The 20505-nt window shown below is 44.7% G+C and overlaps 1 protein-coding gene across 1 annotated transcript in view; it reads left to right on the forward strand.

Moving 5' to 3' along the window:
* Positions 1-20505, forward strand: part of LOC120060925 (plexin-B1-like) — a 61585-nt gene that overhangs the window by 32510 nt on the left and 8570 nt on the right. Inside the window, exons 2-32 of the mRNA XM_039010361.1 lie at positions 852-1971; positions 2884-3015; positions 3846-3974; positions 4261-4361; positions 4527-4662; positions 4754-4910; positions 5049-5157; positions 5249-5354; positions 5688-6677; positions 7177-7275; positions 7379-7501; positions 8620-8713; positions 8813-8979; positions 9061-9212; positions 9315-9420; positions 9529-9665; positions 9832-10005; positions 10088-10322; positions 10672-10914; positions 11037-11213; positions 11412-11560; positions 11680-11780; positions 17551-17768; positions 17917-18095; positions 18229-18295; positions 18396-18542; positions 18715-18883; positions 19114-19217; positions 19351-19435; positions 19628-19800; positions 19930-20090. Of these exons, the coding sequence (XP_038866289.1) occupies positions 852-1971; positions 2884-3015; positions 3846-3974; positions 4261-4361; positions 4527-4662; positions 4754-4910; positions 5049-5157; positions 5249-5354; positions 5688-6677; positions 7177-7275; positions 7379-7501; positions 8620-8713; positions 8813-8979; positions 9061-9212; positions 9315-9420; positions 9529-9665; positions 9832-10005; positions 10088-10322; positions 10672-10914; positions 11037-11213; positions 11412-11560; positions 11680-11780; positions 17551-17768; positions 17917-18095; positions 18229-18295; positions 18396-18542; positions 18715-18883; positions 19114-19217; positions 19351-19435; positions 19628-19800; positions 19930-20090 (6240 nt within the window). The remainder of the gene's footprint in view (positions 1-851; positions 1972-2883; positions 3016-3845; positions 3975-4260; positions 4362-4526; positions 4663-4753; positions 4911-5048; positions 5158-5248; positions 5355-5687; positions 6678-7176; positions 7276-7378; positions 7502-8619; positions 8714-8812; positions 8980-9060; positions 9213-9314; positions 9421-9528; positions 9666-9831; positions 10006-10087; positions 10323-10671; positions 10915-11036; positions 11214-11411; positions 11561-11679; positions 11781-17550; positions 17769-17916; positions 18096-18228; positions 18296-18395; positions 18543-18714; positions 18884-19113; positions 19218-19350; positions 19436-19627; positions 19801-19929; positions 20091-20505) is intronic.

Here is a 20505-nt window from a genome sequence, read left to right on the forward strand (position 1 = left end):
AGGCCCACAAATAGACATGTTGTGGATAGTGCTAATGGCTCAAAGTGTTTTATTCCCCCATACTATTCTTATCTCTCAAAGCACCCCTATTCTGGACATAGGTTTGACTCAATAAAACATGATGCACATGGAATAATGCATGTATTTTTCATGGACTACCCTGTGGCAGTGGGCCTGGAAGTTACCGTCCAAGAAGTGACAGACCTCTTATCCCTCCATGAATAAGTAAAGAGGGGTCTGACTGAATCACTTACTGTATCAGAGCAGCACACCAGACGCACCTGCTCCAGGACCACCAACTAGGGCTCTCTTCACCCTCTTATGCTCCATCCTCTTGTCACTGGCTACAGTCACGTACTGTAGGACTACTGCACTTAGCCATTCTTGACCTCTCACCAGGGTGGAGGGTGAGGACGGGGAAGAGCTGCTCAATTATTAAAGGGGTTGCAGCTGTAATAGAGGACTCCCACTGGCCAATTGATTCGCTGGGGTAGTGAGGTGACGAGTGACAAGTGTCCTAAATGGAGAATGCGCAACATCGCTTTAAGGCTCATGTGATGTAGAAAAGTGGCGGGGTGGCAGATTCTAGAACATGATCCAACCAATGTTGTAACTCCTGATGGATTATTGGCTAACATTAGACTTGCAATAATATTTCCATATTTTATTTTCTCTACAGGTGTAGTGAACAATAATGGGTTATGTTTGCGGATGATCAAGAGGAGACTGGCGTCTTGAGCTTATCATCGGACACATGGTTAGACATATTGTATAGATATCTATTAATACTGTAAGTATTTGTATAGCAAACTTGATGTTCAGCGTTTTTTTTACTATTCTTGTGTTTGCAGAATATTTGCCATGCCGCTTGGGATGGCTCTGATCTCAGCCCTGCTCATCCTCCTACTGATCACCACCTCATTCTCCCTCGCTGTCCGCACTTATCCACGCTTCTCCAGAAATGACACTTCTTTTGAGCACCTGGTCCTGCACCCGGATCCCTCTGTGGGCACGGTTTATGTGGGGGCCAGGGACCACCTATTCCAACTGGATGGGCTAGACGGCCTGCGTCTGGAGCATGAGGAGAGGACCGGCCCTGTGACTGATAGTAAGGAGTGTCTTCCCCCTGTCACCGAGGCCAACTGCCCCCAGGCCCGGCACACCTCCAACCACAACATGCTGCTCCTGGTGGACCCATCAGCCATGGAGCTCATCACCTGTGGTAACGTCCACCAGGGCACCTGCCAGAAGCGCAGCCTGACCTCTGTGAAGGAGGTCCTGTTCTCCACAGAGAGGCCGGTGGATACCCAGTACGTGGCGGCCAACGACCCGGAGGTGTCCACAGTGGGGCTGGTGGTGGGGCCCCGAGGCGGGGAGCGGGCCGTGCTCTACGTGGGGCGTGGTTACACAAGCAGCCATCCGCCCATCTCCACACGCCATCTGGCCCACGAGCCTGTGTTCTCTTACGAGGAGACGGCCAAGCTGGCCGTGGCGGGAAGGCTCTCGGAGTACGACCACCATTTTGTAGCCGCTTTCGCTCGCCGTGGGCATGTGTACTTCTTATTCTATCGCCGTGACATTAAGGCTGTGTCGCGGGAATACCGTACGTATGCTGCCCGCGTGTGTCTGGATGACACCTCCTACTATTCCTATGTAGAGGTACCCCTGGTGTGTCACTCCTCCTCTACCTCCTCCCCAGAGAGGAACTACAACCTCCTCCAGGCAGCCCAGGTGGGTCAGGGGGGTGGCAGAGAGGGGGACACCCTGCTGGGGGTGTTCTCCACCCGGGTCAGCTCTTCCAACGGGCCCTCCGAGGACTCCGCTCTGTGTGTGTTCCCTCTGGACGAGCTGGATAGACTCATCGACTCCACACGAGACCTGTGCTACACACTGGATGGCCATGTGAAGGGAGTAGGCGAGGTGGCCTACATAGAGTATGAGGTCAAGTCCAGCTGTGCCAACTTACCTACGGTAAGGTGTTCGGAGGAGCAGCTGTTGTAACAATACATGCACCTTTCACATGAGTCCTCTGCTTCATTGGAATTAAACAAATTTCAATGTAGGTTTCCTCTGCTCAATGCCAAGCATTTGCCCTATTTTTCTTCCTAACGTCAGACTACTACCAATGGAATGCCTTATCTAGTTAAATCCTACTTATTTTCTGCCTTCGCTGCTGTAATGGCTTATTGGCTTCAGCAGTCTGGAAGAGGAGTAGATCCAGCCTCAGCTCAGAGCAGCCGTAGAGAGAGGAAGGCCTGTGATTCATGAAAGGCCTTAATGAGCACTGTGCCAAAGAGCCAAGAGATCCCTGAAGCCTGGGAGGGAAGTAGCCCTGCAGGCCTACGACCCCGGGGTGACCTCCAGCCTGGAGCCCCGGCACTCGTCAGGCCTGCCTGCCCTGCAGCCACGAGCGGTTTAATGGGATCGTTAGGATCAATAAAACTAACTGTCCCGACTCAGCTATCAGACTGGTAAATGAAGGCTGACACGGATGGGGAAGAGCCCTTTGAAGTCCAACGAGACTGACAGATGGATTGGAACGCATAGTTAATTTGGTAAACAATTTGCTTTAAAGTAAACAAGCCCTGTAACAAAAGACTTTCCAATTGACTGGAGTTGGGCTGAAGACTTATTGGTAGGCTTTAAGGGGTTACGCAAAAGCAAAGGCACAAGATTGCATTCTTAGTATGCTTCCCATCTAGTATAATATTTCATCCTCTTATAAAAACTAAGAAGATTGGTTGGATTGTGAAAGACCTGTAAATGAAATATTACTGAATGAAAGTTATACTGTTGGACTTAAAATGAATAACCATGTTCCTGTGATAATGTGAATGGAACGTTCTCTGAGAGATGTGTTTTTGTTTGTTCTCTGTGTTCCAGAACACCCTAAAGGCTTATCCCTGTGGCTCTGACCACACCCCCAGTCCAATGGCCAGCAGGGTACCCATGGAAGCTGAGGCAGTATTGGACAGCCCATCTGCCCGTCTCACTGCTGTGGCTGTCGGTATGAGGGCTGGGCACACCATTGCCTTTTTAGGAGACTCTAAAGGGAATTTGCACAAGGTATGCCCAGTTACAGTAGGTCATGATGCATGTTTTTGTTAATACTTGAGATCTAGATCAAGATAACAGTGTTTCAGACGTACTTCTACTCTGGACATCGTCTGGTAGCCTTGTTAAAGCTGTGGTCCGAGCCAGTGGGAGAGACCTTCTCAGACAGAACAGAGGGCTTTGAGGTGCCTGATCAAAGCTCCCTTAGTATGCAGCTGACTGAAGTTACCCATTATAAAGGGATTATCTCATCACTGCTCACCAAATTCCACAACCACCATTCAGACACACACGTGCACATGCATGCGTGAACACACACACACACAATGTGGATACAACATGCAGGTTTCTAAATCGAGTGTCTTATTTTGTCAGCTCGCTAAGATGTGCTGACAGAAACTGCACTTGACAAGCCATTTGATTCCTGCTTACAGCGCTGAGATCACTGCACAGGCTTATGGAGTCTGACATAAAAATCTATGCTAATCTCATTAAACTCAGGTAACTTGAGAGTTTAAGGGCTCATGAATCACTTAGGCAAAGGTGTCTTGGTATCCTCCAGATTAGATTTACTGACTGCCAATCAAATTAACTGTTCTCTTCACAATATGATCCTGCAGACAGTACAAATGCACCTTCAATTTGCTTTTAGACACATTCTAGCCAAGACTTCTTTAGCCTTTTCAATTCTCTTTTTCCGTTTTTATATGTACTGTATGTGCTGAGTTCTATAACCTTCACGCTTGGAAATGGTTGATGGTTTCTGACCATAACCATCTGCTTCTCTCCAGGTGTTCCTAGGCTCTGGAGGCAGGGTGGAGATGTACTCCTCCATGCTCATCCAGCCCAACTCGCCCGTCAGCAGTGACCTCCTGCTGGACCAGACGGAGACGCACATCTACGTCATGACCGGCGCAATGGTTAGTCTGAGTGAACAACACAGCTCAAACACATCATCGCTAGCTAGCTGCTTGACTCCCCTAATACAGTCTAGGGTCTTCAGCTGGTGCAGGAATGCAGTGAGGAGGATCACGAGTAGGTACTGTACAGGTGTGTTTTGCATTTTTGACCATGCAGTTCACTGATAGTAGTTCAGGGCAAGGGCTATGAAAAAATCTATAATTGATCGAACACAATTATAGCACCTCTACGGTTTCGTTGTATAGTACAGCTGTTTTTAAGAAGAAGATGTGGGTAACCTTTCAGGTGGAGAAGCGACCGGTGGCAGAGTGTGGAGATCACCTGGACTGTCAGGCCTGTCTTTCAGCACGAGACCCTTACTGTGGCTGGTGTGTTCTGGAGGGCAGGTGAGGAAGCACCAACTGTCTATTCTATAACAAAAAAAAATTAAGTTAAGAGCTCGAAAATATAGGAAGAGCAAAGGCAAATGTCAACATTAACGAATGATCACCTTCCCCATTTCTCACTTGTTCCTCTCCTGTGCTCAACCCCACTTCCCTCTGTGATGGCAGGTGTGGCCAGCGTTCACAGTGCAGTCGGGGGTCTCTGCAGGGCCAGTGGCTGTGGAGCTTTGACCACCAGCAGCAGCAGTGTCTCGGTATCCAATCCCTGAGCCTGTATAACATCAGCCGTGGAGAGGAGACAGACGTAAGACATGAGAGGAGGGGTAGATGCAGTACTTGTTTCGAGTTTGAAAGAAAAAATAAATGTATGTATTTCTCTCTCTTCTCTCTCGAAGATTGCTGTGTCAGTGAAGGGGTTGCCCAGTCTAGTGCAAGGCGAAGCATACAGCTGTTTCTACCAGGATGTGGAACGTCTGGCCACCGTCACAGACACTGGTGTGACCTGCTCTACTCCCGACGCCAGCAGGTTGCCTCCCATTGGCCAGGGAGAAGGTGAGTGACATCTGTGCGAGTCCAATTTGACACTACAAAGCAGAATGATTCCTCTCTCTTTCTTAATGATCACCAAAGCTAACTATCCTTTTGGAGGGTACTGTAATTTAGGGATGTTCTGACTTCTCTCCTGCTCAGACTCAGTCACCATCCCCCTGTCCCTTCGCTTCCTCAATGTGACTGTGGCTGCTCGGGAGTTCACCTTCTTTGACTGTGGTGTGGTCCAACAGCTCTCTGGACTCATGCCGTGAGTTAAAAGGCTGACATTTCTAGCCACAATGCAGTTGTATATCTCCCCTTGTTAACCTCTCAGTCTCTCGTCTTCTCTCTGTTTTCAGGTGCAGAGGGTGTGTGAGCAGTCGCTGGGGCTGTAACTGGTGTATTCACCAGCACATGTGCACCAATAAAATCTGTGATGAGGGAGTCACAATTTACAACAAACACGTAAGTCTACCTGCAGGTTATCAGGCAGTGCAGTCACAGGACTGCTAGCTGGTACAAACTATATATACTAACCAGTGTATTCAGGTTTGCTTTGTAGTGAAACTGGTATCTGCACCCTAGGTAACTGTTAGTTTGTACGTGTCCTGTCTATTTATGTTTTGTCGTGTTCCATTGTCTTTGTTTTAAATTTGTACTTTTTTTTTAGTAAACAGTTAGTTTTTTTTGTGATTTCAGTCTTTATGTATTTATTTGCATATATTTCTTGCTATTCCTCTTGTTTTACCATCGTCTCCCTCCTCTCCCCCTCTCTGCTCATTGTGTTACCATCTCAAGTTCAAACCAACATTCACTCCCCCAGCAACCAAACAATCTGACACTCTAACTCCAACTCTCCTGGCTGCCCCAACACTCCCACCCACAGGGACATCTATTAGGACCACTCCCCCAGTCCCGGCCAGCACACCTGTGCCCCCATCCACCATACCCACCACCCCCGAACCAACCGCAGTCCCCACCACCCACTCACCAACCATTGCCACCACCACACCCTCAACCACACTGGCCACTCAGGCTACCACTGCAACACTAGAGGTGACAACCAGTCTGCAGGCAGGGACAAAGACCACCGCTGGAGAGACCTCAGTGGATGGAGATGGGAGCCTCCCCAGGACTACTGCTGGAACAGGGGAGACGGAGCAGACAACAGTCACTAGGGTTGAGCTGCTAGACTGGCCCGAGTCTCCAGAAACTGTGGCTCCTAGTAGTACAAATGGACTCACCGACACTGACCACACTGTGCCGGAGCCCTCTGACACCACCTCAACCACTGCTAGTGGTGTCCCCCTGTTAATGGACCTGCCCACTGGCTCTGACGGGGATGAAGTCCCCCTGTTAATGGACCTGCCCACTGGCTCTGACGGGGATGAAGTCCCCCTGTTAATGGACCTGCCCACTGGCTCTGACAAGGATGAAGTCCCCCTGTTAATGGACCTGCCCACTGGCTCTGACGGGGATGAAGTCCCCCTGTTAATGGACCTGCCCACTGGCTCTGACGGGGATGAAGTCCCCCTGTTAATGGACCTGCCCACTGGCTCTGACGGGGATGAAGTCCGCCTGGCCCCCTCTGAAGGTACAGACTCACCTCCCTGGACAAAGGAATGGGAGAAGGGAGAGGGAGAGACAGAGATGGACCCTCCAACATCCTCTGCCACAGTGCCCTCTGGAGATGATGACCCAAACCAGCCCTCTCAATCCTTTACCCTCACACCTGACCCTGACTCTTCAGCAGACTACCAGTCTGACTCCTCTGAAATTGATCTGCCGGTGAGTGGGGTCTTTCAGTGGCAGTCTAGCTGATGCACCCAGTACAACACATGCACTGAATCGGATAAGTGCAGTTGCATCGTGTAAAATAGGTTACTCTTAATTTGATCCGAAATTCCTACCCTCTTATTTATGTCTGATGTGTGCAAACATTGCATCGCCATTACGTTTTGTTTTGAGTGTCATTGGAGTGGTCAACTGTCAGTACTTTGGAGATCAAACCATCAAAAATGGCTGTCTTCAGTTTGAACTAAACCTGCTGTTTTTTGTTTTACGCTTTGTCAGTGTTTTTGTTCTTCACTTTAGTCGCATATAATAAACTTTTAGACTGTAGAGCTACATTTTGGTGTGGGATTTGCTGAATTGTTCACACAGTCAGTCCAGTTTAATGATTTGAAATTGGTGAGACCTCACCTGAAAAATGTAAGCTGGTGTATTGTTTGATGTCATATGTCCCGTGTGTGTATGTCCTGTAACGTATGTCTTATAATATGAGCAGGACTGCCCGTGTGTGGAGAAGGTCCAGGGCTCCTCTCTCGTTCCTGTTAATGTGGAGCGGAAGATCACTCTGGTGGGACGCCACCTTCACCTCTTCCAGGTGTGTGAGGAATGCTTGCAAAACCAAAATGGTTTACTTTACCCAAGATGCGTGGTGTGTAAAACGTGGCCTATGTGTCTTATATCGGTGTGTGTGTGTTCAGGATGAGGATCTGGACTATGAGTGTGTGCTGACCATCGAAGGGCGGTCAGTGGTGGTGGACGCGTACGTGGAGACAGACGACACCCAGCCCTCTCTCTACTTCATCACCTGCCAGCTACACCAGGTCAGTCGTCATACAATATCAGCCTATGTGGTATTGCAACAGTGCTGTTCATTTGAACAGCGTTTGTCTGCATGTTGTTTCATGTTTTTTTGAAGAGTGATATTTCAACTATAGCGCTATGGGAAAGTATTTGCCCGCTTTAAAATCTTCTCAACTTTTGCATATTTTTTTTTTTATACTGAATGTTATCATCTTCAACCAAAACCTAATATTATATAAAGGGAACCTGAGTGAACAAATAACAATTACATACATATTTCATATTGGGTTATGCAACACCCAATACCTTTTTGTGAAAAAGTAATTGCCCTCTTACACTCAATAACTGGGTGTGCCACCTTCAGCTGCAATGACTCCAACCAAACGCTTCCTGTAGTTGTTGATCAGTCACTGTGGAGGAATTTTGGCCCACTCTTGCATGCAGAACTGCTTTAACTCAGCGACATTTGTGGGTTTTCAAGCGTGAACTCCTCGTTTCAAGTCCTGTCACATCTCAATTGGGATTAGGTCTGGACTTTGTCTACGCCATTCCAAAACTTAAAATGTGTTGCTTTTTAGCCGTTTTCATGTAGACGTGATTGTGTTTTGGATCATTGTCTTGCTGCATGACCCAGCTGCGTTTCAGCTTCAGCTCACAGAAAGATGGCCTGACATTCTCCTGTAAAATTCTGATGCAGAATGCAAGGTTCCTTCTATTAAGGCAAGTCGTCCAGGTCCTGAGGCAGCGAAGCATCCCCAAAACATCACACTACCACCGCCATGCTTGACCGGTGGTATAAGGTTCTTACTGTAGAATGCAATGTTTGGTTTCCGCCAGGCATGAGGGAACCCATGTCGTCTAAAAAGTTATACTTTTGACTGCCCTGTCTTTAGAACATTCTTCCAAGAGTCTTGATCATCCAGGTGCTTTTTTGGCAAACTTGAATCCAATTATGATTTTTTTTTTGTAAATTCAGGTTCCCTTTACCTAATATTAGGTTTTAGATCTGATAACGTTCAGTATCAAAAATCGAGAAAATCAGAAAGTGGGCAAGTACCTTTTTTTTTCTTCACGGCACTATGTGGGCAGCTGTGATTGTGGTCACTGCTAAGACTACTTTATTTCTGTCATGTTGCAGTACGCCTATACTGCCTTTGTGGAGGAGTACAATGCCGTGATCAATGTGAGGAGGAGAAACACCTTTCAGATTGATAGTGCGGACGACCTTCATGGTAGGTTATACAAGAGAGCTACTGATATGGATCTCGTTGAGATGATCTCTTCTTCAGATTATGCTGTGTTGTTGACTCCCGGTATCCTCTCTGTTCCAGTGACGTTGTTTAACTGCTCTGTGGGCCGGTCAGACTGCAGCCGGTGTCGTACGGCTGATCAGAAGTACGGCTGTGCGTGGTGCGGGGGAGCTCGCTCCAAATGCAGTTACCGGGACTCCTGCGCTGGCGAGATCAAGCAGTCCTGCCCAGCACCCGTCATCCACTTAGTGAGTCCTTTTTATGGTTGACGTGTCTTCAGACAGTGACATGGACTCGTTTTTTAACTTCTCCGTGACTGTGTGTTGCAGATGGAGCCCATCTCTGGACCAGTAGAAGGTGGTACTGTGGTGACCATCTCAGGCTCCAATCTTGGACAGAAAGCTGAAGACATCCAGAACTCTGTCACTATAGCTGGTGTCCCCTGCACGGTCATCAACAGCAGATATGAGATCTCCTCAAGGTAATGTTCTTCTCGTGCAACAACGTTTATTTGCATCTTCTGCAGCTCTAGTTGTATCTGCATTGAGTAAGAACCTGCGGTAATTCTCCATTTCCCCTGTAGGATTGTGTGTGAGACCACAGCCAGTGGGGGAGAGAAGAGTGGTCAGGCCTCAGTCGAGGTGAGAGGAGGGGGGCTTGGACTCTCCAGTCAAAGGTTCAGCTTCCAGGTATCTATAACAGACATTATTATACTCTACTAAAATCTTGCTCTAGCCAAATGGACACTTTCCCTCAGTCTGATAATGTATTCTTAATGCCCTTCCTCTTGTCCTCAGGACCCGGCTCTGATTGGGATAGCCCCTCAGAAGGGGCCCAAGGCTGGGGGCTCAGCATTGACCATAATGGGCCAGAGCCTGAAGACTGGACACCCCAGTGAGGTCAGCGTGCTTATTGGAGGAGTCTCATGCCTCATGTAAGTCTCTTACGCATCTGTTACATTCAAAGTCACCAGATCAACCACTGTAAAGCAAGTGGAATCAGCACTGCATATGAGAATTCATACATCATTTTTTAATCTCCTTAATAAAGTCCTGTAACTTGCTGTAGTTGTGATATCTTGTTAAATTAATTCTTTTTAGCTCTGAGGTCGTGGATGACCAGATTACATGTATGACAGGGGGCAGCAACAGAACTGGAGAGCATGGAATCACAGTCCGGTTTGGTAGAGCAGAACGCCATCTACAGGGAGCCATCTATCATTACACCTCAGACCCTAACATAACCATGGCTGCACCCTCAAAAAGCTTCCTCAGGTGGGTGTCACAATGTCACTCGCAATGAATTGTCATATGTGTTTATTCATGTAATAAATGATTCTTCTCTCTGTGTGTCCAGTGGTGGAAGAATGATCCGTGTGTCTGGGCAAAACCTAGATGTAGTGCAGGTGCCCCGAATCCGGGTGACCCTTAGTCCTCTGGAGTCCCTTTCTCCAAGGAAGAAGAGGAGGACGAGGAGGAGCAGCAGAGATGGAGAGAGTAGAGTGAGACGCACAGAAATCCCACTCAAGAGGCAAAGACGGATAGTTCCTGAGCCAGACTGTCTTGAAGACGCACTCTGTGTGGTAAAACGGGTAAACTGGTGGTCCTCTGTTGGTAGAACATGGCGCTTGCAATGCCAGGATAGTGGGTTCGATTCCCGGGACCACCCTGACGTAAAATATATGCAAGCATGACTAAGTTGCTTTGGATAAAAGCATTCTGCTAAATGGCTTATTTATTATTATTCTATTCAACTGAAATGTATGTTGAGTCCTCTAACATGGTGTTCAGATGTCTACTGCCTTAGTTGGGGGATAGGCTCTCTTTTCTTTGATCACGTAGTGTGACGTATCACCTTTTTAAAGGTAAAGTTGAGAATCAATCACTGCTATTGCTTTCCATAAATATCTATAAATACGCCTCTCATCTCTTGCTCTCCAGTTTGAGACGAGTTGCGCCGTGAGCAGCTCCTCTCTGATGCTGTGCCCTACGCCTGCCGTGGGGACAGAGGCCCACCATGCTCGGGTCAAGGTGGACTTCCTACTGGATAACCTGCACTTTGACTTCAACTCTGTGGGCAGTGGGGCTTTCAGCTACGAGCTCAACCCCAGGCTGTACCCACTGAACCAGAATGACCCCAGCAAACCCTACCACCACAAACCTGGCAGCATCATCTCTGTGGAGGTCTCTGTTACATCTCATTTCTGATACCATAACAGTTTCTCCAACTGTTTTTCAGAACCTGCGAGTGTTGTCTGTTTCCTGTCCAGTTGCCTTTCTCCAATATCATTATTGTTATGATCTAGGGGGAGAACCTGGACCTGGCCATCTTTAAGGAGGAGGTGGTGGCTCTGATTGGGGAAGGGGTATGCTCTGTGAAAACCTTGACCCATAACCACCTCTACTGTGAGCCTCCATCCCAGCAGCCCTCTGTGATGGCCAGCAAGAAGCAGGAGGGCATGGATTCTCTCCCCGAGTTCACTGTACGTCTTCACTCCTTGCGTCACCACTATTGGAATTGGAAATCAAAGAGGGCACATATCTTTTGTGAATAAGTTTTGTCACATCTGTGTAATTCTGAATATTATTTAGTTGTGGTGGTTGTAGGGATGACAAGTGTAAAACACTTCAACGTTGAATCTAATCCTTCCACTGTAAAATCAATTGCTGTCTTGTCCCAGGTCCAGATGGGGAACCTGAACTTCTCCCTGGGTAGAGTGCAGTATGACACCCAAGGCCAGTCCACCTTCCCCCTGGAGGCCCAGGTGGGCGTAGGGGTGGGGGCTTCCATCGTAGCCCTCATCGTTGTCATCATAGTGCTCATATATAGGTGGGTGCCAACAGTCACTCTACTTTGTCAAGTATACAGCATTTCATCTGTTCAAAGTAATGCTTGGTACAGTATACTGGATGTGAGCTTTTCTGCCTGTCTGTATGCATCTCTGTCAGGAGGAAAAGCAAACAGGCTGTGAGGGACTACAAGAAGGTCCAGATTCAGCTGGAGAATCTGGAGACCAGTGTGAGGGACCGCTGCAAGAAAGAGTTCACAGGTGAGAGAAAGTGCCATAAGCTTCACCATAAGTTCACAAAACCGCATCTTATTTCACAAAAACCTAAAGTGGCTTCAAATAAGTAAGGTTTTTCAGGTGTAGGTTATATATGAATTTGCTAAAAAGATTCTCACGAGTTGAGTGAGTGAGTAATGAAATGGTTGCATATCCCAGAGCCAATGTATTGCTGTGAGCCGGGTATGAGAGGGCTTTCAATGTTGTTCAGATGATGGATATACTTTTATAATGAATTATACGTCTTATTTATTTATTGTCCTATCATGGGGAACTACATTTTTAAAATAAATTATATCTAATTATTTATTATCCTATTTTAATGGTACGGTCCATGGCCCTATACCCTAGACACCCACATGAAAGGCCCAGATACTAAGGAGAAGTCCCTAACTGTTTTATGTGCATGCTGTAAGCGGTCTGTATGCAGCCAAAATGAGGTCAGAGACCAAGAGCAGCACTGCCCCCTCAAGATTCTGAGCCTGCTTGGCAGGGTTGGTCCTGCAAAGCCAAAGCCCCCTAAAGGGAGAGCATAATAAACAAGGAAATTATCAAAGCTGCTAATGAGAACCTTGACGACCTTGTACCTAGCCGGTGGGGATTCCGGTGGGGTGCCCCCACCCAGGCAGTGGCAGTGCTGGCAACACTAGCTGCAGTAACCCATGGGGAGGGGGTCACACTCGGACATTCAGAGAGGGGGTATATTATTGTGGCCCTGGTGGCACGAAATCAAAGTCGGACTGCATGGAGATGCTTGGGAACATGGTCAAAACGGATGACCGTATTGTGGGTGTTTCAGGAAGAAGGTGTACATTTGACCTCCATCATCTAGGATGTGACAATGGTAAATAAATCTCTACATTTATGCTCATTTTTTGCGCGGTCTTGCAGGCCTTCTCATGCAGCTGCAACTGCAAGTACATTTTGTAAATCATGACCCATCTTGAGTTGGGCTCTGGGATGGTGCAATTGTTGAGAGGGTGAGCTTATGGTTGTGTGGGGGTAAGGGCTGAATGTGTGTGGGTGTATGTGTGTATCCCACAACTGTTGCGAAGGAAGAAGTAAAAGATGTTAGGGACTATAGAGGATGATCCACAGCAATATGTAATACAAATCGAGGTGAGGGCGATGGAAATGCATTTGGCAATGGATCTACTTCGGTTCGGTGGATGGCGCTGTGTGTACTTTTCGAAGGATGGATCCCAGTCGGTCCGGGGCTGTGGGATGTGGGGGGTCGGGGGTGGTCTGCCGGGCATTGGGATGACAACCCAACTCGAGATGGGGGCTTTTGGCGGGTGGAATAGTGGGGACCAATTGGAGGTTTGCTTAGTGGAGATGCAAATGTCATGGTACAACTATATAGACACTCAATCATTATGTTACTTTTTAATAGGACGTTTACAAACATATATTTTGATAAAAATAATTGAAAGGTGTGTCTCATTATGGTAAGTGGTGAAATAAGTATAGCCAGTTACAATTGTAATGGCTTAGCAGATAATAAGAAAAGACGATCAGTATTTACCTGGCTAAAAGAGAAGGATTATAATATCTATTGTTTACAGGAAACCCATTCGACAGTTTTAGATGAAGTTTTGTGGAAAAAGAACTGGGGGGGCGAAATATATTTCTCCCATGGGCAAAGAAATTCAAAAGGCGTGATGGTTTTAATTAATAATAACTTTGATCCAAATGTGCAACTTGTCCAAACAGATCCTCAAGGTAGATGGATTATTTTAAATATGTTATTGGACAATAAACATATATGGCTTATTAACCTATACGGTCCGAATAATGATGATCCAAGCTTCTTTGACAATATATATAAGAATGTATCAACTCTACAAGCAACACTAGACTCTATTATTATAGTGGGAGATTTTAATACGGTCTTAAATACCTCTATGGACCGGAAAGGAAATCACACTACAAACTATCACCCTCAGGCACTTAAGGAAATCAGGAATGTCATGGATATATGGAGACTTAAATACCCTGACCTAGTGAGATATACATGGCGGAGGCTTAATCAAGCTAGTCGCCTTGACTACTTTCTTATATCATTCTCTCTGGCACCAAAAGTTAAAAAGTGTTTGATAGGGGACAGAATGCGGTCGGACCATCACATAATTGGCATATATATTACTCTTACAGAATTTCCACGTGGGCGAGGATATTGGAAATTTAATCAAAGCCTACTAGATGATAAATTGTTTAGAACTAGGACAGAAGAATTTATAACTGACTTTTTTAGACATAACATAGGTACAGCAGATCCCCATATTGTATGGGACACTTTTAAGTGTGCCTTTAGAGGCCATGCAATTCAGTACTCATCTATAAAACAAAAGCAATTTAGATCAAAAGAGTCCATATTAACAAAGGAAATTGAAGGACTAACAGTACAGTTAGATAACAATAAAAACGGTACCATAGAGGCACAGAATAAGTTAGAGGAAAAACAAAAAGAAATGGAGGAACTTATTCAAGAAAGATCCAGTGTAATATATTATAAAAATAAAGCGAACTGGATGGAATATGGGGAAAAATGCACCAAATTCTTTTTCAATCTTCAATATAGAAATGCTACCAAAAAAAACGTATTAAAACTTGTTACAAATGATGGAGTCACGCATGATTCACCAAATGATATTTTGAAAGAGGAAGTAAAGTACTTTAAGAATATGTTTTCGTTTCAGGCTCCTCCATCTCCACTAACTGAAACTAATTGTATGGATTTTTTCCCTAATAATAATGTAAAATTAACATCTGTACAGAAAGACTCATGTAAAGGCCTAATTACAGAGGAGGAACTACTTGAGGCAATTGGGGCCTTTAAGGATGGGAAAACTCCAGGACTGGATGGCATACCAGTGGAAGTATACAATTTTTTTTTTGATATACTCAAAGGACCATTATTAGCTTGTTTTAACCACTCCTATATAAATGATAGATTATCAGACACGCAACAAGAAGGTGTGATATCATTATTACTGAAACAGGACCCAAGTGGTATATATAAAGATCCAGTCCATTTAAAAAATTGGAGACCTCTTACACTTCAGTGTTGTGATGCAAAAATCCTAGCAAAATGCTTGGCGCATAGAATAAAAAAAGTTTTGTCATATTATTCATCCTAATCAGACAGGTTTTTTACATGGACGATACATTGGAGATAATATAAGGCAAGTACTGGAAACAATAGAACACTATGAAATATCCGGGACACCAGGCCTGGTTTTCATAGCTGATTTTGAAAAGGCTTTTGATAAAGTACGACTGGAGTTTATATATAAATGCCTAGAATATTTCAATTTTGGGGAATCTCTTATAAAATGGGTTAAAATTATGTATAGTAACCCTAGGTGTAAAATAGTAAATAATGGCTACATCTCAGAAAGTTTTAAACTATCTAGAGGAGTAAAACAAGGTTGTCCACTATCGGCATATCTATTTATTATTGCCATCGAAATGTTAGCTGTTAAAATTAGATCAAACATTAATATTAAGGGATTAGAAATCCAGGGCCTAAAAACTAAGGTGTCATTGTACGCTGATGATTCATGTTTTCTTTTAAAACCACAACTAGAGTCTCTCCACGGCCTCTTAGAGGATCTAGATACATTTGCTATCCTCTCTGGATTAAAACCAAATTATGATAAATGTACCATATTACGTATTGGATCACTAAAAAATACACATTTTACATTGCCATGTAGTTTACCAATTAAATGGTCTGACGGAGATGTGGACATACTCGGTATACAAATCCCAAAAGAAAGAAATGATCTCACTCCAATACATTTTTATAGAAAGTTAGCAAAAATAGATAAGATCTTGCTACCATGGAAAGGAAAATACCTGTCTATTTGTGGGAAAATCACCCTGATTAACTCTTTAATCATATCACAGTTTACCTATTTGCTTATGGTTTTGCCTACACCTAGTGACCTGCTTTTTAAATTATATGAACAAAAAATATTCAATTTTATTTGGAACGGCAAGCCAGATAAAATTAAAAGGGCCTATTTATATAACGAATATGAATTCGGAGGGCAGAAATTATTAAATATTAAAGCATTAGACCTCTCACTAAAGGCATCAGTCATACAAAAGTTATACTTAAATCCAAACTGGTTCTCTAGTAGATTGGTACGAATGTCTCATCCTATGTTCAAGAAGGGCCTTTTTCCCTTTATTCAGATTACACCTGCTCACTTTCGGTTGTTTGAAAAGGAAATAATCTCCAAAATATCTTTATTTTTTAAACAAGCCTTAGAAAGTTGGTTGCAATTTCAGTTTAATCCACCTGAAAGGACGGAACAAATAGTACAACAAATATTGTGGTTAAATTCAAATATAGTAATTGATAAAAAAACTGTATTTATCGAAGAAATGTTTAAAAAAGGTATAATTTTTGTGAATGATATCATAAATAGGACTGGTGGAGTAATGTCACACATGCAGCTAACACAGACATATGGAAATGTCTGCTCTACCCAAAATTACAACCAATTAATTGCAGCATTACCACAAAAATGGAAGAGGCAAGTAGAAGGGGAAAAAAGTAAGGAACTTGTATGTCGGCCCTGTATTAAAGAACATAAATGGTTAAAGAAAAGTGTGATAAATAAAAACATATACCAATTTAATTTAAGGACCAAAAAACTGACAGCTGTGCCATATAAATTGCAAAATAGTTGGGAAGAGATTTTCGATGTACCCATTCCATGGCACATGGTTTATGAATTGATACGCAAAACAACGCCGGATTCAAAACTTCGAATTTTTCAATTTAAATTATTGTACAAAATTCTTGCAACTAATAGAATGTTATATATATGGGGGATACAATCTTCCCAGCTCTGCAGATTCTGCTGTGAGGAGGCAGAGTCATTAGATCATTTATTTTGGTATTGTCCGTATGTAGCTCGTTTTTGGTCACAGGTCCAGGAATGGTTGAAGAATTGCAACATTTGCGTAGAACTAACGCTACAGATAGCAATACTGGGGGATTTGAAAAGCCATAGTCAATCAATCAATAATATAATAATTATTTTAGCAAAAATGTTTATTTTTAATTTACAATCCGTGGAAGCTATGAGAATAGGAAGATTCAAATCTTTTGTGAAGCATCACAGCACAGTTGAAAAATATATGGCAAATAAAAATCCGAAATGGATGATGTTGGAAGATAGATGGGAAGGGTTGAGTGGAACTGAAGGGTGGGACTAATAACAAGATAAACAATGTAGGGCATACGGGATCTGTGAAATGTGTATAGGTGCGGAGCTTTTGTGAAATAGCACAGTTACAAGTGGAAATCAAACTGGATGGACAACAGAAATAGAGGAAGGACTAAGAACAAACAAGAGAGAACTATTATAAAGTAGACTGTGTCTGTAAAATGTGTATAAGATGTATAAATTGAAGGTAAAAACAGAAATGTTTATCAGTTTACTCCAATTGGGGGATCGGTGGTAGGGTTTGCGGGGAATAATAATAAAGGTATACTCTTTAAAAAAGTATGTATGTCTATATAGGTATGTGTATGTATATATGTGTATATGTATGCATACGTGTATGGATATATATATTTACCCAAAAAAATATGGGGGATTGGAAATGATGCAGACAATTACATTGGAAGCAACATTCTTTCCGCAATATTAAGCTGATCCACCCCTAAAAAAAAAAAAAAAAAAAAGATTCTCACGATCTCAATGTGGTCTTTTTTCCTCCCTCCTCTGTGTAGACCTGATGACTGAGATGATGGACTGTTCAAGTGACCTGGTGGGTTCTGGTATTCCCTTCCTGGACTACAAGGCGTATGCAGAGCGCATTTTCTTCCCTGGCCACCGGGAGTCGCCACTGAGGCGAGATTTGGATGTGCCGGAGTGCCGTAGACAGACGGTGGAGCAGGGACTAGTTCAACTGTCCAACCTCCTCAACAGCAAACTATTCCTCACCAAGGTAACCTTAACCAAGTCTGAAGAAGTGAACTTGACCTACCGTACCTCTCAATACCATTCAGACTATAAAACGTCAGCGGTAATATATAATGCATGCACGTTATGCTTCACTTTCACTGTTTTGACCCCTTTGTGCCACTCTCTCCCAGTTCATCCACACCCTGGAGGTGCAGCGGACCTTCTCTCCTCGGGACCGGGCCTACGTGGCCTCCCTGCTCACCGTGGCCCTGCATGGGAAGCTGGAGTACTTCACTGACATCCTCAAGACTCTGCTAAACGACCTGGTGGTGCAGTACGTGGCCAAGAACCCCAAACTCATGCTCCGAAGGTGAGGGGGGCTGATCAGTATATGTTCTCATCAGTCTTGGGTAATGGCAGGCTTCTTCCTGTGTCTTTTTAAAGTCTCTTGTGGTTTACTTATCCGTGTCGGACACATTCACGTGGAACATGTTCTGTTTCAGAACTGAATCGGTGGTTGAGAAGCTCCTGACCAACTGGATGTCCATCTGTCTGTTCACCTTCCTGAGGGTGAGTAGCTCAGCCTGCCCTCTCCCCATTCACCCCCCTCTGTGTCTCCTCACTAAAGAGACAGTTGAAGAAACATGTCCCGTCTGTGCTGTGTTATTAGGACACTGCAGGGGAGTCCTTCTACATGCTGTTTAGAGCCATTAAACACCAGGTGGACAAAGGACCGGTGGACGCCGTGACAGGAAAGGCCAAGTACACACTCAACGACAACAGGCTGCTCCGCGAGGACATAGAGTACAACACCTTGGTGAGAGCACAGCACACACAAAGCCTGATGTCCCTTTACCATAAATACACATCTACATTCAGGCTTTGTTTATCATTATAAAGCAGGGGCTAGAATAAAGGAGCTGTGCAACATGGTGAAGTAGTCACGTTTTTTTGTGTCGTGATTTAATTAACTCCCATTAACCTTCCAGACGCTGAATGTCCTCATGCCAGCGACAGGCAACGGTGGCGTGCCCCAGACCGCTCCTGCCAAGGTGCTGGACTGTGACACCATAACCCAGGTGAAGGAGAAGGTCCTGGAGCAGGCATGGAAGGGCATGTCCTTCTCCCAGAGGCCCCACACAGACTCTCTCCACCTGGGTGAGCCTCCACTACAGCTCTCTGTCATTCACTGTTCAATCTGAAAAGGTGACATCTTTGTCCATTCTGGCATGCCAGGTAGAAATGAAGCCAAAGAACATTTATCCAAGTTAATGGGCGTACTATAAACCTGAAACACCCTAGAATTGACAAAGCCAACAGAATCCTTCCTTGGTCATCAGTTATCAACTTTTTTGGTAGCTAATCTTTTGTATTGTGTCCTTGATCAGAGTGGCGTGCGGGCATGGCAGGTCACCTGATCCTGTCAGACGAGGACTTGACGTCGGTGGTGCAGGGCTCCTGGAAACGCCTCAACACCCTGCAGCACTACAAGGTCAGAAACGGCAGGCCACACATCCCATCCATCCCTATCCCCTTTAACTAGAATTACTAACTACATGACTGTGAAGTATTTTTTTTGGTTGACTTTGTTCATTTGATTTAATGATTTTACAAATGGTCTGCAGGTTCCGGATGGAGCCACTGTTGCACTGGTACCCCGGAACTCCAAACACATCCACAATGACAACCATGACTACTTTCCTGGAGAGAGTTGAGTCTCAACTAATCTATGGCACTTAGGTGCAGCATGGTCATAGGATATTGTTCAGCATCCATACAATATTCCTACCAAATTTGGACAATGCACAAGAGCTGCATTTGAAACATAAACATAAAGATATAACTTATACACTGTACCTAGACTATATCAGAGATGTCTGACCGTGTGTGTCCCTCTATCAGAGACGCCCATGTTGGACGATGGGGACGAGGGAGGTGTGAAGCTCTGGCACCTGGTGAAAGCCAATGAGGAGCCAGACCTGCCCAAACACAGGCGTGGCAGTCTGAGAGAGAGGGAGAGAGAGAGGGCCAAGGCCATCCCCGAGATCTACCTCACACGCCTACTCTCCATGAAGGTGCCAGAACGCACATGCACAACACAACGCAACAAACAAGCAGTCACACACACACACACACACACAGTATGTGTAATATTTACACTTGTGCATATATTTATTCCCATATCTTCCTACTCTCTCTCCCAGGGCACACTGCAGAAGTTTGTGGATGACTTGTTCACAGTGATCCTGAGCACTAACCAGCCAGTTCCCATGGCTGTCAAGTACTTCTTTGACCTGCTGGATGAGCAGGCTCTGCAGCACAACATTACAGACCCTGAGACCATCCACATCTGGAAGACTAACAGGTAACTCAGTACTACTACTACTACTGGCTCATTTGCTTTTGAACACCAAAGTGTTTCCTGTCCTTTGTAATTACAGTAACCAATACAGACCTGGGCTCGTTTTTTTATATCAAATCATTTCTGGGTAACAATTAAGTACCTTAATGTAATCGATTTCCATTGAAATGGGCAAAAATAGCTTTTTAACAAAACTATTTCTCAAGCAAGAATTTTGCTAGGACTGTCTGGCCCTTACCAAAATGTACCATGGTAGTACAATAAAAAAAAATCCATGGTACTATCATTGTTTTCTGGTCAACTCCATGGCAGGAAAATAACATGGTATTTTCACCAGTACCATGGTATTTTCCTGCCATGGTAGTGAACAAAAAAACATGATGGTACCAAAGTATTGTTTTTCATTGTACTACCATGG

Source organism: Salvelinus namaycush, chromosome 16 (assembly GCF_016432855.1).
Source record: "Salvelinus namaycush isolate Seneca chromosome 16, SaNama_1.0, whole genome shotgun sequence".
Lineage (NCBI taxonomy): Eukaryota > Metazoa > Chordata > Actinopteri > Salmoniformes > Salmonidae > Salvelinus > Salvelinus namaycush.